This window comes from Oncorhynchus keta, chromosome 23, assembly GCF_023373465.1.
Source record: "Oncorhynchus keta strain PuntledgeMale-10-30-2019 chromosome 23, Oket_V2, whole genome shotgun sequence".
Lineage (NCBI taxonomy): Eukaryota > Metazoa > Chordata > Actinopteri > Salmoniformes > Salmonidae > Oncorhynchus > Oncorhynchus keta.
Genome location: NC_068443.1, coordinates 3,200,133 through 3,216,269, shown reverse-complemented (window position 1 = coordinate 3,216,269; position 16,137 = coordinate 3,200,133). Strand labels below are relative to the sequence as shown.

At 45.9% G+C, this 16,137-nt stretch overlaps 1 protein-coding gene across 1 annotated transcript in view; it reads right to left on the bottom strand.

Moving 5' to 3' along the window:
* LOC118380138 (rho GTPase-activating protein 29-like) overlaps positions 1 to 16,137 on the bottom strand; it is a 99,325-nt gene that overhangs the window by 37,349 nt on the left and 45,839 nt on the right. The window contains exons 6-10 of the mRNA XM_052477393.1: positions 14,044 to 14,076; positions 13,249 to 13,390; positions 13,067 to 13,131; positions 12,838 to 12,948; positions 10,608 to 10,688 (exon numbers count right to left, since the gene is read on the bottom strand). Coding sequence (XP_052333353.1) covers positions 10,608 to 10,688; positions 12,838 to 12,948; positions 13,067 to 13,131; positions 13,249 to 13,390; positions 14,044 to 14,076 — 432 coding nt within the window. The remainder of the gene's footprint in view (positions 1 to 10,607; positions 10,689 to 12,837; positions 12,949 to 13,066; positions 13,132 to 13,248; positions 13,391 to 14,043; positions 14,077 to 16,137) is intronic.

The following is a 16,137-nucleotide window of genomic DNA, read 5'->3' as shown; positions in this document are numbered from 1 at the left end:
ATAGGGAGGATACAGGTAGACAGGTAGACAGACTGTGTGTTATAGGGAGGATACAGGTAGACACACTGTGTGTTATAGGGAGGATACAGGTAGACAGACTGTGTGTTATAGGGAGGATACAGGTAGACAGACTGTGTGTTATAGGGAGGATACAGGTAGACAGGTGTGTTATAGGGAGGATACAGGTAGACAGACTGTGTGTTATAGGGAGGATACAGGTAGACAGGTGTGTTATAGGGAGGATACAGGCAGACAGCTGTGTTATAGGGAGGATACAGGTAGACAGGTGTGTTATAGGGAGGATACAGGTAGACAGGTAGACACACTGTGTGTTATAGGGAGGATACAGGTAGACAGGTAGACACACTGTGTGTTATAGGGAGGATACAGGTAGACAGGTAGACACACTGTGTGTTATAGGGAGGATACAGGTAGACAGACTGTGTGTTATAGGGAGGATACAGGTAGACAGACTGTGTGTTATAGGGAGGATACAGGTAGACAGGTGTGTTATAGGGAGGATACAGGTAGACAGACTGTGTGTTATAGGGAGGATACAGGTAGACAGACTGTGTGTTATAGGGAGGATACAGGTAGACAGGTGTGTTATAGGGAGGATACAGGCAGACAGGTGTGTTATAGGGAGGATACAGGTAGACAGGTGTGTTATAGGGAGGATACAGGTAGACAGGTGTGTTATAGGGAGGATACAGGTAGACAGACTGTGTGTTATAGGGAGGATACAGGTAGACAGACTGTGTGTTATAGGGAGGATACAGGCAGACAGGTGTGTTATAGGGAGGATACAGGTAGACAGGTGTGTTATAGGGAGGATACAGGTAGACAGATGTGTTATAGGGAGGATACAGGTAGACAGACTGTGTTATAGGGAGGATACAGGTAGACACACTGTGTGTTATAGGGAGGATACAGGTAGACAGGTAGACAGACTGTGTGTTATAGGGAGGATACAGGTAGACAGGTAGACAGACTGTGTGTTATAGGCAGGATACAGGTAGACAGGTAGACACACTGTGTGTTATAGGGAGGATACAGGTAGACAGGTAGACACCCTGTGTGTTATAGGGAGGATACAGGTGGACAGGTAGACAGACTGTGTATTATAGGGAGGATACAGGTGGACAGGTAGACAGACTGTGTGTTATAAGGAGGATACAGGTAGACAGGTAGACAGACTGTGTGTTATAGGGAGGATACAGGTAGACACACTGTGTGTTATAGGGAGGATACAGGTAGACAGGTAGACACACTGTGTGTTATAGGGAGGATACAGGTAGACAGACTGTGTGTTATAGGGAGGATACAGGTAGACAGACTGTGTGTTATAGGGAGGATACAGGTAGACAGAATGTGTGTTATAGGGAGGATACAGGTAGACAGACTGTGTGTTATAGGGAGGATACAGGTAGACAGACTGTGTGTTATAGGGAGGATACAGGTAGAGACACTGTGTGTTATAGGGAGGATACAGGTAGACAGGTGTGTTATAGGGAGGATACAGGTAGACAGGTAGACAGGCTGTGTGTTATAGGGAGGATACAGGTAGACAGGTAGACAGACTGTGTGTTATAGGGAGGATACAGGTAGACAGGTAGACAGACTGTGTGTTATAGGGAGGATACAGGTAGACAGGTAGACAGACTGTGTGTTATAGGGAGGATACAGGTAGACAGGTAGACAGACTGTGTGTTATAGGGAGGATACAGGTAGACAGGTAGACACACTGTGTGTTATAGGAAGGATACAGGTAGACAGGTGTGTTATAGGGAGGATACAGGTAGACAGGTAGACAGACTGTGTGTTATAGGGAGGATACAGGTAGACACACTGTGTGTTATAGGGAGGATACAGGTAGACAGACTGTGTGTTATAGGGAGGATACAGGTAGACAGGTGTGTTATAGGGAGGATACAGGTAGACAGGTGTGTTATAGGGAGGATACAGGTAGACAGGTGTGTTATAGGGAGGATACAGGTAGACAGGTAGACACACTGTGTGTTATAGGGAGGATACAGGTAGACAGGTAGACAGACTGTGTGTTATAGGGAGGATACAGGTAGACAGGTAGACAGACTGTGTGTTATAGGGAGGATACAGGTAGACAGGTGTGTTATAGGGAGGATACAGGTAGACAGATGTGTTATAGGGAGGATACAGGTAGACAGGTGTGTTATAGGGAGGATACAGGTAGACAGATGTGTTATAGGGAGGATACAGGTAGACAGATGTGTTATAGGAAGGATACAGGTAGAGAGACTGTGTGTTATAGGGAGGATACAGGTAGACACACTGTGTGTTATAGGGAGGATACAGGTAGACAGACTGTGTGTTATAGGGAGGATACAGGTAGACAGGTGTGTTATAGGGAGGATACAGGTAGACAGGTAGACAGACTGTGTGTTATAGGGAGGATACAGGTAGACACACTGTGTGTTATAGGGAGGATACAGGTAGACAGGTAGACACACTGTGTGTTATAGGGAGGATACAGGTAGACAGGTAGACAGACTGTGTGTTATAGGCAGGATACCGGTAGACAGGTAGACACACTGTGTGTTATAGGGAGGATACAGGTAGACAGGTAGACACACTGTGTGTTATAGGGAGGATACAGGTAGACAGGTAGACAGACTGTGTGTTATAGGGAGGATACAGGTAGACAGGTAGACAGACTGTGTGTTATAGGGAGGATACAGGTAGACAGGTAGACAGACTGTGTGTTATAGGGAGGATACAGGTAGACACACTGTGTGTTATAGGGAGGATACAGGTAGACAGGTAGACACACTGTGTGTTATAGGGAGGATACAGGTAGACAGGTAGACACACTGTGTGTTATAGGGAGGATACAGGTAGACAGGTAGACACACTGTGTGTTATAAGGAGGATACAGGTAGACAGGTAGACACACTGTGTGTTATAGGGAGGATACAGGTAGACAGGTAGACAGACTGTGTGTTATAGGGAGGATACAGGTGGACAGGTAGACACACTGTGTGTTATAGGGAGGATACAGGTAGACAGGTAGACAGACTGTGTGTTATAGGGAGGATACAGGTAGACAGACTGTGTGTTATAGGGAGGATACAGGTAGACAGGTAGACAGACTGTGTTATAGGGAGGATACAGGTAGACAGGTAGACAGACTGTGTGTTATAGGGAGGATACAGGTAGACAGGTAGACAGACTGTGTGTTATAGGGAGGATACAGGTAGACAGGTAGACAGACTGTGTGTTATAGGGAGGATACAGGTAGACAGGTAGACAGACTGTGTGTTATAGGGAGGATACAGGTAGACAGGTAGACAGACTGTGTGTTATAGGGAGGATACAGGTAGACAGGTAGACAGACTGTGTGTTATAGGGAGGATACAGGTAGACAGGTAGACACACTGTGTGTTATAGGGAGGATACAGGTAGACAGACTGTGTGTTATAGGGAGGATACAGGCAGACAGGTGTGTTATAGGGAGGATACAGGTAGACAGACTGTGTGTTATAGGGAGGATACAGGTAGACAGGTGTGTTATAGGGAGGATACAGGCAGACAGGTGTGTTATAGGGAGGATACAGGTAGACAGGTGTGTTATAGGGAGGATACAGGTAGACAGATGTGTTATAGGGAGGATACAGGTAGAGAGACTGTGTGTTATAGGGAGGATACAGGTAGACAGACTGTGTGTTATAGGGAGGATACAGGTAGACAGGTAGACAGACTGTGTGTTATAGGGAGGATACAGGTAGACAGGTAGACACACTGTGTGTTATAGGGAGGATACAGGTAGACAGGTAGACACACTGTGTGTTATAGGGAGGATACAGGTAGACAGGTAGACAGACTGTGTGTTATAGGGAGGATACAGGTAGACAGGTAGACACACTGTGTGTTATAGGGAGGATACAGGTAGACAGACTGTGTGTTATAGGGAGGATACAGGTAGACAGGTAGACACACTGTGTGTTATAGGGAGGATACAGGTAGACAGGTAGACAGACTGTGTGTTATAGGGAGGATACAGGTAGACAGGTAGACACACTGTGTGTTATAGGGAGGATACAGGTAGACAGGTAGACACACTGTGTGTTATAGGGAGGATACAGGTAGACAGGTAGACAGACTGTGTGTTATAGGGAGGATACAGGTAGACAGGTAGACACACTGTGTGTTATAGGGAGGATAAAGGTAGACAGGTAGACACACTGTGTGTTATAGGGAGGATACAGGTAGACACACTGTGTGTTATAGGGAGGATACAGGTAGACAGACTGTGTGTTATAGGGAGGATACAGGTAGACAGACTGTGTGTTATAGGGAGGATACAGGTAGACAGACTGTGTGTTATAGGGAGGATACAGGTAGACAGACTGTGTGTTATAGGGAGGATACAGGTAGACAGACTGTGTGTTATAGGGAGGATACAGGTAGACAGGTAGACAGACTGTGTGTTATAGGGAGGATACAGGTAGACAGACTGTGTGTTATAGGGAGGATACAGGTGGACAGGTAGACACACTGTGTGTTATAGGGAGGATACAGGTAGACAGACTGTGTGTTATAGGGAGGATACAGGTAGACAGGTAGACACACTGTGTGTTATAGGGAGGATACAGGTAGACAGGTAGACACACTGTGTGTTATAGGGAGGATACAGGTAGACAGGTAGACACACTGTGTGTTATAGGGAGGATACAGGTAGACAGGTAGACACACTGTGTGTTATAGGGAGGATACAGGTAGACAGGTAGACAGACTGTGTGTTATAGGGAGGATACAGGTGGACAGGTAGACAGACTGTGTGTTATAGGGAGGATACAGGTGGACAGGTAGACAGACTGTGTGTTATAGGGAGGATACAGGTAGACAGGTAGACACACTGTGTGTTATAGGGAGGATACAGGTAGACAGGTAGACACACTGTGTGTTATAGGGAGGATACAGGTAGACAGACTGTGTGTTATAGGGAGGATACAGGTAGACAGACTGTGTGTTATAGGGAGGATACAGGTAGACAGACTGTGTGTTATAGGGAGGATACAGGTAGACAGACTGTGTGTTATAGGGAGGATACAGGTAGACAGACTGTGTGTTATAGGGAGGATACAGGTAGACACACTGTGTGTTATAGGGAGGATACAGGTAGACACACTGTGTGTTATAGGGAGGATACAGGTAGACAGGTGTGTTATAGGGAGGATACAGTTAGACAGGTAGACAGACTGTGTGTTATAGGGAGGATACAGGTAGACAGGTAGACAGACTGTGTGTTATAGGGAGGATACAGGTAGACAGACTGTGTGTTATAGGGAGGATACAGGTAGACAGGTAGACAGACTGTGTGTTATAGGGAGGATACAGGTAGACAGGTAGACAGACTGTGTGTTATAGGGAGGATACAGGTAGACAGGTAGACACACTGTGTGTTATAGGAAGGATACAGGTAGACAGGTGTGTTATAGGGAGGATACAGGTAGACAGGTAGACAGACTGTGTGTTATAGGGAGGATACAGGTAGACAGACTGTGTGTTATAGGGAGGATACAGGTAGACAGACTGTGTGTTATAGGGAGGATACAGGTAGACAGGTGTGTTATAGGGAGGATACAGGTAGACAGACTGTGTGTTATAGGGAGGATACAGGTAGACAGACTGTGTGTTATAGGGAGGATACAGGTAGACAGGTGTGTTATAGGGAGGATACAGGCAGACAGCTGTGTTATAGGGAGGATACAGGTAGACAGGTGTGTTATAGGGAGGATACAGGTAGACAGGTAGACACACTGTGTGTTATAGGGAGGATACAGGTAGACAGGTAGACACACTGTGTGTTATAGGGAGGATACAGGTAGACAGGTAGACACACTGTGTGTTATAGGGAGGATACAGGTAGACAGACTGTGTGTTATAGGGAGGATACAGGTAGACAGACTGTGTGTTATAGGGAGGATACAGGTAGACAGGTGTGTTATAGGGAGGATACAGGTAGACAGACTGTGTGTTATAGGGAGGATACAGGCAGACAGGTGTGTTATAGGGAGGATACAGGTAGACAGACTGTGTGTTATAGGGAGGATACAGGTAGACAGACTGTGTGTTATAGGGAGGATACAGGCAGACAGGTGTGTTATAGGGAGGATACAGGTAGACAGGTGTGTTATAGGGAGGATACAGGTAGACAGGTGTGTTATAGGGAGGATACAGGTAGACAGACTGTGTGTTATAGGGAGGATACAGGTAGACAGACTGTGTGTTATAGGGAGGATACAGGCAGACAGGTGTGTTAAAGGGAGGATACAGGTAGACAGGTGTGTTATAGGGAGGATACAGGTAGACAGATGTGTTATAGGGAGGATACAGGTAGACAGACTGTGTTATAGGGAGGATACAGGTAGACACACTGTGTGTTATAGGGAGGATACAGGTAGACAGGTAGACATACTGTGTGTTATAGGGAGGATACAGGTAGACAGGTAGACAGACTGTGTGTTATAGGCAGGATACAGGTAGACAGGTAGACACACTGTGTGTTATAGGGAGGATACAGGTAGACAGGTAGACACCCTGTGTGTTATAGGGAGGATACAGGTGGACAGGTAGATAGACTGTGTATTATAGGGAGGATACAGGTGGACAGGTAGACAGACTGTGTGTTATAAGGAGGATACAGGTGGACAGGTAGACAGACTGTGTGTTATAGGGAGGATACAGGTAGACAGGTAGACACACTGTGTGTTATAGGGAGGATACAGGTAGACAGGTAGACACACTGTGTGTTATAGGGAGGATACAGGTAGACAGACTGTGTGTTATAGGGAGGATACAGGTAGACAGACTGTGTGTTATAGGGAGGATACAGGTAGACAGACTGTGTGTTATAGGGAGGATACAGGTAGACAGACTGTGTGTTATAGGGAGGATACAGGTAGACAGAATGTGTGTTATAGGGAGGATACAGGTAGACAGACTGTGTGTTATAGGGAGGATACAGGTAGACACACTGTGTGTTATAGGGAGGATACAGGTAGACAGGTGTGTTATAGGGAGGATACAGGTAGACAGGTAGACACACTGTGTGTTATAGGGAGGATACAGGTGGACAGGTAGACACACTGTGTGTTATAGGGAGGATACAGGTAGACAGGTAGACAGACTGTGTGTTATAGGGAGGATACAGGTAGACAGGTAGACACACTGTGTGTTATAGGGAGGATACAGGTAGACAGGTAGACAGACTGTGTGTTATAGGGAGGATACAGGTAGACACACTGTGTGTTATAGGGAGGATACAGGTAGACAGACTGTGTGTTATAGGGAGGATACAGGTAGACAGACTGTGTGTTATAGGGAGGATGCAGGTAGACAGGTGTGTTATAGGGAGGATACAGGCAGACAGGTGTGTTATAGGGAGGATACAGGTAGACAGGTAGACACACTGTGTGTTATAGGGAGGATACAGGTAGACAGGTAGACACACTGTGTGTTATAGGGAGGATACAGGTAGACAGGTAGACACACTGTGTGTTATAGGGAGGATACAGGTAGACAGACTGTGTGTTATAGGGAGGATACAGGTAGACAGGTAGACAGACTGTGTGTTATAGGGAGGATACAGGTAGACAGACTGTGTGTTATAGGGAGGATACAGGCAGACAGGTGTGTTATAGGGAGGATACAGGTAGACAGGTGTGTTATAGGGAGGATACAGGTAGACAGATGTGTTATAGGGAGGATACAGGTAGAGAGACTGTGTGTTATAGGGAGGATACAGGTAGACAGACTGTGTTATAGGGAGGATACAGGTAGACACACTGTGTGTTATAGGGAGGATACAGGTAGACAGGTAGACAGACTGTGTGTTATAGGGAGGATACAGGTAGACAGGTAGACAGACTGTGTGTTATAGGCAGGATACCGGTAGACAGGTAGACAGACTGTGTGTTATAGGGAGGATACAGGTAGACAGGTAGACACACTGTGTGTTATAGGGAGGATACAGGTAGACAGGTAGACAGACTGTGTGTTATAGGCAGGATACCGGTAGACAGGTAGACACACTGTGTGTTATAGGGAGGATACAGGTAGACAGGTAGACACACTGTGTGTTATAGGGAGGATACAGGTAGACAGGTAGACAGACTGTGTGTTATAGGCAGGATACCGGTAGACAGGTAGACAGACTGTGTGTTATAGGGAGGATACAGGTAGACAGACTGTGTGTTATAGGGAGGATACAGGTAGACACACTGTGTGTTATAGGGAGGATACAGGTAGACAGGTAGACACACTGTGTGTTATAGGGAGGATACAGGTAGACAGGTAGACACACTGTGTGTTATAGGGAGGATACAGGTAGACAGGTAGACAGACTGTGTGTTATAGGGAGGATACAGGTAGACAGGTAGACACACTGTGTGTTATAGGGAGGATACAGGTAGACAGGTGTGTTATAGGGAGGATACAGGTAGACAGGTAGACACACTGTGTGTTATAGGGAGGATACAGATAGACAGACTGTGTGTTATAGGGAGGATACAGGTAGACAGACTGTGTGTTATAGGGAGGATACAGGTAGACACACTGTGTGTTATAGGGAGGATACAGGTAGACAGACTGTGTGTTATAGGGAGGATACAGGTAGACAGACTGTGTGTTATAGGGAGGATACAGGTAGACAGACTGTGTGTTATAGGGAGGATACAGGTAGACAGACTGTGTGTTATAGGGAGGATACAGGTAGACAGACTGTGTGTTATAGGGAGGATACAGGTAGACAGACTGTGTGTTATAGGGAGGATACAGGTAGACAGGTAGACAGACTGTGTGTTATAGGGAGGATACAGGTAGACAGGTAGACAGACTGTGTGTTATAGGGAGGATACAGGTAGACAGGTAGACAGACTGTGTGTTATAGGGAGGATACAGGTAGACAGGTAGACACACTGTGTGTTATAGGGAGGATACAGGTAGACAGACTGTGTGTTATAGGGAGGATACAGGTAGACAGACTGTGTGTTATAGGGAGGATACAGGTAGACAGGTGTGTTATAGGGAGGATACAGGTAGACAGGTGTGTTATAGGGAGGATACAGGTAGACAGACTGTGTGTTATAGGGAGGATACAGGTAGACACACTGTGTGTTATAGGGAGGATACAGGTAGACAGGTGTGTTATAGGGAGGATACAGGTAGACAGGTAGACAGAATGTGTGTTATAGGGAGGATACAGGTAGACAGGTAGACAGACTGTGTGTTATAGGGAGGATACAGGTAGACACACTGTGTGTTATAGGGAGGATACAGGTAGACAGGTAGACACACTGTGTGTTATAGGGAGGATACAGGTAGACAGGTAGACAGACTGTGTGTTATAGGGAGGATACAGGTAGACAGACTGTGTGTTATAGGGAGGATACAGGTAGACAGGTAGACACACTGTGTGTTATAGGGAGGATACAGGTAGACAGACTGTGTGTTATAGGGAGGATACAGGTAGACAGACTGTGTGTTATAGGGAGGATACAGGTAGACAGGTGTGTTATAGGGAGGATACAGGTAGACAGGTGTGTTATAGGGAGGATACAGGTAGACAGACTGTGTGTTATAGGGAGGATACAGGTAGACAGGTGTGTTATAGGGAGGATACAGGCAGACAGGTGTGTTATAGGGAGGATACAGGTAGACAGGTGTGTTATAGGGAGGATACAGGTAGACAGGTAGACACACTGTGTGTTATAGGGAGGATACAGGTAGACAGGTAGACACACTGTGTGTTATAGGGAAGATACAGGTAGACAGGTAGACACACTGTGTGTTATAGGGAGGATACAGGTAGACAGGTGTGTTATAGGGAGGATACAGGTAGATAGGTAGACAGACTGTGTGTTATAGGGAGGATACAGGTAGACAGACTGTGTGTTATAGGGAGGATACAGGTAGACAGACTGTGTGTTATAGGGAGGATACAGGTAGACAGACTGTGTGTTATAGGGAGGATACAGGTAGACAGACTGTGTGTTATAGGGAGGATACAGGTAGACACACTGTGTGTTATAGGGAGGATACAGGTAGACACACTGTGTGTTATAGGGAGGATACAGGTAGACAGACTGTGTGTTATAGGGAGGATACAGATAGACAGGTGTGTTATAGGGAGGATACAGGTAGACAGGTAGACACACTGTGTGTTATAGGGAGGATACAGGTAGACAGGTGTGTTATAGGGAGGATACAGGTAGACAGGTGTGTTATAGGGAGGATACAGGTAGACACACTGTGTGTTATAGGGAGGATACAGGTAGACAGGTGTGTTATAGGGAGGATACAGGTAGACAGGTGTGTTATAGGGAGGATACAGGTAGACAGGTGTGTTATAGGGAGGATACAGGTAGACAGGTGTGTTATAGGGAGGATACAGGTAGACAGGTGTGTTATAGGGAGGATACAGGTAGACACACTGTGTGTTATAGGGAGGATACAGGTAGACAGGTGTGTTATAGGGAGGATACAGGCAGACAGGTGTGTTATAGGTAAGATACAGGTAGACAGGTAACACACAGAGAAAACAGCAGAGGGACAGAAGTCTCACATACCATTTTCTTCTGTTCTCTCTGCCACTGCTCCTTGATGTCTTTCCTCAGTTTGTCCAGCTCAGTCTTTCTGGACAACAGCGGCTACAGGACCCACAAAGAGGCACCAAACTATAGTATAGTGTACATTCCATTATATCACTTCACTTTCCCACAAATTACTTTGAACCCAAATGATACATTGTTGCCTTGAGACAAGATCATTCTCTAGTCTTGAAGTTTTGTTGGCACCTATAAAGACTGTCTCTGACCCCAAGAAAGACTGCTGTTGACCGCGATAATGACTTGTCCTGACCCCTATAAAGACTGTCTCTGACCCCTATAAAGACTGTCTCTGACCCCTATAAAGACTGTCCCTGACCCCTATAAAGACTGTCACTGACCCCTATAAAGACTGTCACTGACCCCTATAAAGACTGTCACTGACCCCTATAAAGACTGTCACTGACCCCTATAAAGACTGTCACTGACCCCTATAAAGACTGTCACTGACCCCTATAAAGACTGTCACTGACCCCTATAAAGACTGTCTCTGACCCCTATAAAGACTGTCACTGACCCCTATAAAGACTGTCACTGACCCCTATAAAGACTGTCACTGACCCCTATAAAGACTGTCACTGACCCCTATAAAGACTGTCTCTGACCCCTATAAAGACTGTCTCTGACCCCTATAAAGACTGTCTCTGACCCCTATAAAGACTGTCACTGACCCCTATAAAGACTGTCACTGACCCCTATAAAGACGGTCACTGACCCCTATAAAGACTGTCACTGACCCCTATAAAGACTGTCACTGACCCCTATAAAGACTGTCACTGACCCCTATAAAGACTGTCACTGACCCCTATAAAGACGGTCACTGACCCCTATAAAGACTGTCTCTGACCCCTATAAAGACTGTCACTGACCCCTATAAAGACTGTCACTGACCCCTATAAAGACTGTCACTGACCCCTATAAAGACTGTCTCTGACCCCTATAAAGACTGTCTCTGACCCTATAAAGACTGTCTCTGACCCCTATAAAGACTGTCTCTGACCCCTATAAAGACTGTCACTGACCCCTATAAAGACTGTCACTGACCCCTATAAAGACTGTCTCTGACCCCTATAAAGACTGTCTCTGACCCCTATAAAGACTGTCTCTGACCCCTATAAAGACTGTCTCTGACCCCTATAAAGACTTATCCTGACCCCTATAAAGACTGTCACTGACCCCTATAAAGACTGTCACTGACCCCTATAAAGACTGTCATTGACCCCTATAAAGACTGGTCCTGACCCCTATAAAGACTGTCTCTGACCCCTATAAAGACTGGTCGTGACCCCTATAAAGACTGGTCCTGACCCCTATAAAGACTGTCTCTGACCCCTATAAAGACTGTCTCTGACCCCTATAAAGACTGTCTCTGACCCCTATAAAGACTGTCTCTGACCCCTATAAAGACTGTCACTGACCCCTATAAAGACTGGTCCTGACCCCTATAAAGACTGGTCCTCACCCCTATAAAGACTGGTCCTGACCCCTATAAAGACTGTCTCTGACCCCTATAAAGACTGTCTCTGACCCCTATAAAGACTGTCTCTGACCCCTATAAAGACTTATCCTGACCCCTATAAAGACTGTCACTGACCCCTATAAAGACTGTCACTGACCCCTATAAAGACTGTCACTGACCCCTATAAAGACTGTCTCTGACCCCTATAAAGACTGTCACTGACCACCTATAAAGACTGTCACTGACCCCCTATAAAGACTGTCACTGACCCCTATAAAGACGGTCACTGACCCCTATAAAGACTGTCATTGACCCCTATAAAGACTGTCACTGACCCCTATAAAGACTGTCACTGACCCCTATAAAGACTGTAATTGACCCTATAAAGACTGTCATTGACCCCTATAAAGACTGTCACTGACCGCTATAAAGACTGTCACTCACCCCTATAAAGACTGTCACTGACCCCTATAAAGACTGTCACTGACCCCTATAAAGACTGTCACTGACCCCTATAAAGACTGTCACTGACCCCTATAAAGACTGTCACTGACCCCTATAAAGACTGTCCCTGACCCCTATAAAGACTGTCACTGACCCCTATAAAGACTGTCACTGACCCCTATAAAGACTGTCACTGACCCCTATAAAGACTGTCACTGACCCCTATAAAGACTGTCACTGACCCCTATAAAGACTGGTCCTGACCCCTATAAAGACTGGCATTCGTACCTGTATGAATTTGTTGGTCTGCAGGGCAGTGGCAGTCTGCAGGAGGAGTTGGCTGTACTCAATGTCATTCTTAAACGTAGAAATATAGATATCTCTGAACGGCATGTAGTCCTGTGTGCCAGACGAACATACGGAAACATATTAGTAGTCACATTCTATGTTGATGTTGATGTGTGCACTGTGAGTTGAAGAGGGTTAACCTATGCTTTAATCTATGTAAAAATGTTACCTGTTGACTTGCGAGCGTCTTTGCAGATTCTGCCATTTTGGCATAACTTTTGGCACATTCAATGTCTGGGGGAAGACATAGCAGATAAGTCAGTGTGACTGAATTGACTGTGATTGGATTGTTGGTTGTGGTGATATGTGTGTGTCTGTATGCGCGCTTGCGTTTGTGCGCGTCTAACTAACCCAGTCCCAGGCGTTTGTCGACCCAGGCTAGCAGATCCTTGGTGTACTTGGACCAGGCCTTTGCATAGAGCAGAGCTGACTCCACCCCGCTGTCGTTCTTCTGCAGGATCACGTCAACTTCCTCCTCTTTAGACAGCGCCACCTCTGGGCCTGGAGAGGTAATACAGGAGGATCAAGGTAGGACGGAGAAGATTTTATTTATTTATTTTATTTTACCTTTATTTAACTAGGCAAGTCAGTTAAGAACAAATTCTTATTTTCAATGACGGCCTAGGAACAGTGGGTAAACTGCCTGTTCAGGGGCAGAACGACAGATTTGTACCTTGTCAGCTCGGGGGTTGCAACTTGCAACCTTCCGGTTACTAGTCCAACGCTCTAACCACTAGGCTACCCTGCCGCCTCTACACTCTACACTCTAACCACGAGGCTACCCTGCCGCCTCTACACTCTAACCACTAGGCTACCCTGCCGCCTCTACACTCTAACCACTAGGCTACCACTAGGAGGGAGCGTCCTGTGTATAGCCATTGTACTCCCTGTATATAGCCATGTTATTGCTACTTATTGTGTATTTATTCTTCATCTTCATATTATATGTCTATTATCATTGTTGGGAAGGGCCCGTCTGTAAGCATTTCACTGTTAGTCTACAGCTGTTGTTTTACGAACCACGTGATGTAGGGAACAGGGTGCCATGTGGATAACACATGTTTTCCATCTCTCAGACAAAACTATTTCTAAACTGCTAAAGAATGTCATCTATTTGGAGGAAACCCCTACAGCACAGCCCAGGACTGAAAGAGTAACGTTATCACTATAACTACAGTTCTCTGAAGGAGGGAAACGAGGTACAACACAACTAATGGGAGGGATCTGTACTCTTACGACTTCCATTGAAGGAACTAAAATCACACCTGACAAGGCCAATGAAATCCCGACCTCGCTCGGAAGCCCCCCGGCTTCTACAGGTGATAACCCACGGGGCTTTCCATTCATTCCATCAGTTCAGTATCGCTCTTCACCCGAGCCCACAACCCGGTGGCACGGGGCCAAACGTGCAGCGAAACCTCATTTTACCTCCTTCAGGGAACAGTAGATATAGTCATAACGTTACGTTCTTCTCGGGTACAACACAACTACGGGGGGGGGGGGAATGGAATCCTTCCCAAAGCCGTCCCCAACGGCTACCAAATGAAACGGGCCGTGGCAGACCGGCCGTGGCAGACCGGCCGTGGCAGACCGGCCGTGGCAGACCGGTCACACCTCCACCCAACAAGATGTGGTCGTCTGGATATTGTACACACTGTGGTCTGTCTAGTGACTCTCTTCTGTCCCAGCTGTAAACACACTGTGGTCTGTCTAGTGACTCTCTTCTGTCCCAGCTGTAAACACACTGTGGGCTGTCTAGTGACTCTCTTCTGTCCCAGCTGTAAACACACTGTGGTCTGTCTAGTGACTCTCTTCTGTCCCAGCTGTAAACACACTGTGGTCTGTCTAGTGACTCTCTTCTGTCCCAGCTGTAAACACACTGTGGGCTGTCTAGTGACTCTCTTCTGTCCCAGCTGTAAACACACTGTGGGCTGTCTAGTGACCCTCTTCTGTCCCAGCTGTAAACACACTGTGGTCTGTCTAGTGACTCTCTTCTGTCCCAGCTGTAAACACACTGTGGGCTGTCTAGTGACTCTCTTCTGTCCCAGCTGTAAACACACTGTGGGCTGTCTAGTGACTCTCTTCTGTCCCAGCTGTAAACACACTGTGGGCTGTCTAGTGACCCTCTTCTGTCCCAGCTGTAAACACACTGTGGTCTGTCTAGTGACTCTCTTCTGTCCCAGCTGTAAACACACTGTGGGCTGTCTAGTGACTCTCTTCTGTCCCAGCTGTAAACACACTGTGGGCTGTCTAGTGACTCTCTTCTGTCCCAGCTGTAAACACACTGTGGGCTGTCTAGTGACTCTCTTCTGTCCCAGCTGTAAACACACTGTGGGCTGTCTAGTGACTCTCTTCTGTCCCAGCTGTAAACACACTGTGGGCTGTCTAGTGACTCTCTTCTGTCCCAGCTGTAAACACACTGTGGTCTGTCTAATGACCCTCTTCTGTCTATATAATATATATATAAAATGTTGTGATTAATTTTAGAGACCAGCAAGATGGATAATAGGGTGTGACAGTAGTAAGAACAGCAGCATCAATGCACTTTCTCACTAATTAATGGTAAATAATACATCACCAGATTCACTGGGAATACATAGTATGAAGAAACAGTATTCCAAGCAGCAGCTTCATACTACTTGTCAGACGTATAGAACTGATAATGTACACTGGTTGTTGGGGTCGGAGTGTGGGGTCCATGGATGGCGTTTGACCATTTTGTTGGATTGCTCATGTCTTACTCAATGATAGAAAAAAGTTTAGTTCAAATCAGATGTTGGGTACTATATTTATTTAATATTATGCGAGTCTTTTTTTTTTTAAAGGCCAATGTGGGTGCAATCTATTAGCTTAATTTCTCAAGAGATCAAATTCAATTTCAACAAAATATTGTTGTAGGAATAATATTTGTATGATTCTAACTATAGAAACAATCTGAGACAGTGGGTGTCATGGCTTGCTGAAATGACACGGAATGACTCATTGTGTGACTGTCAGTGACTGACATAACATGAGAAAAACTGCTGATGCACAACCCAATTTCAGAATTGCACCTTGGTGTATTCTAATATTCTAACTCTCAACAGAAAGTTGAGACCACAACGGAGTTGGGCAACCGGGGCTTCCGTTGAGAGAAAAGAAGAAGAGAGAAACAAGAAGAGAAACAAGAAGAAGAGAGAAACAAGAAGAGAAACGAGAAGAAGAGAAACAAGGAGAGAAACAAGAAGAAGAGAAACAAGG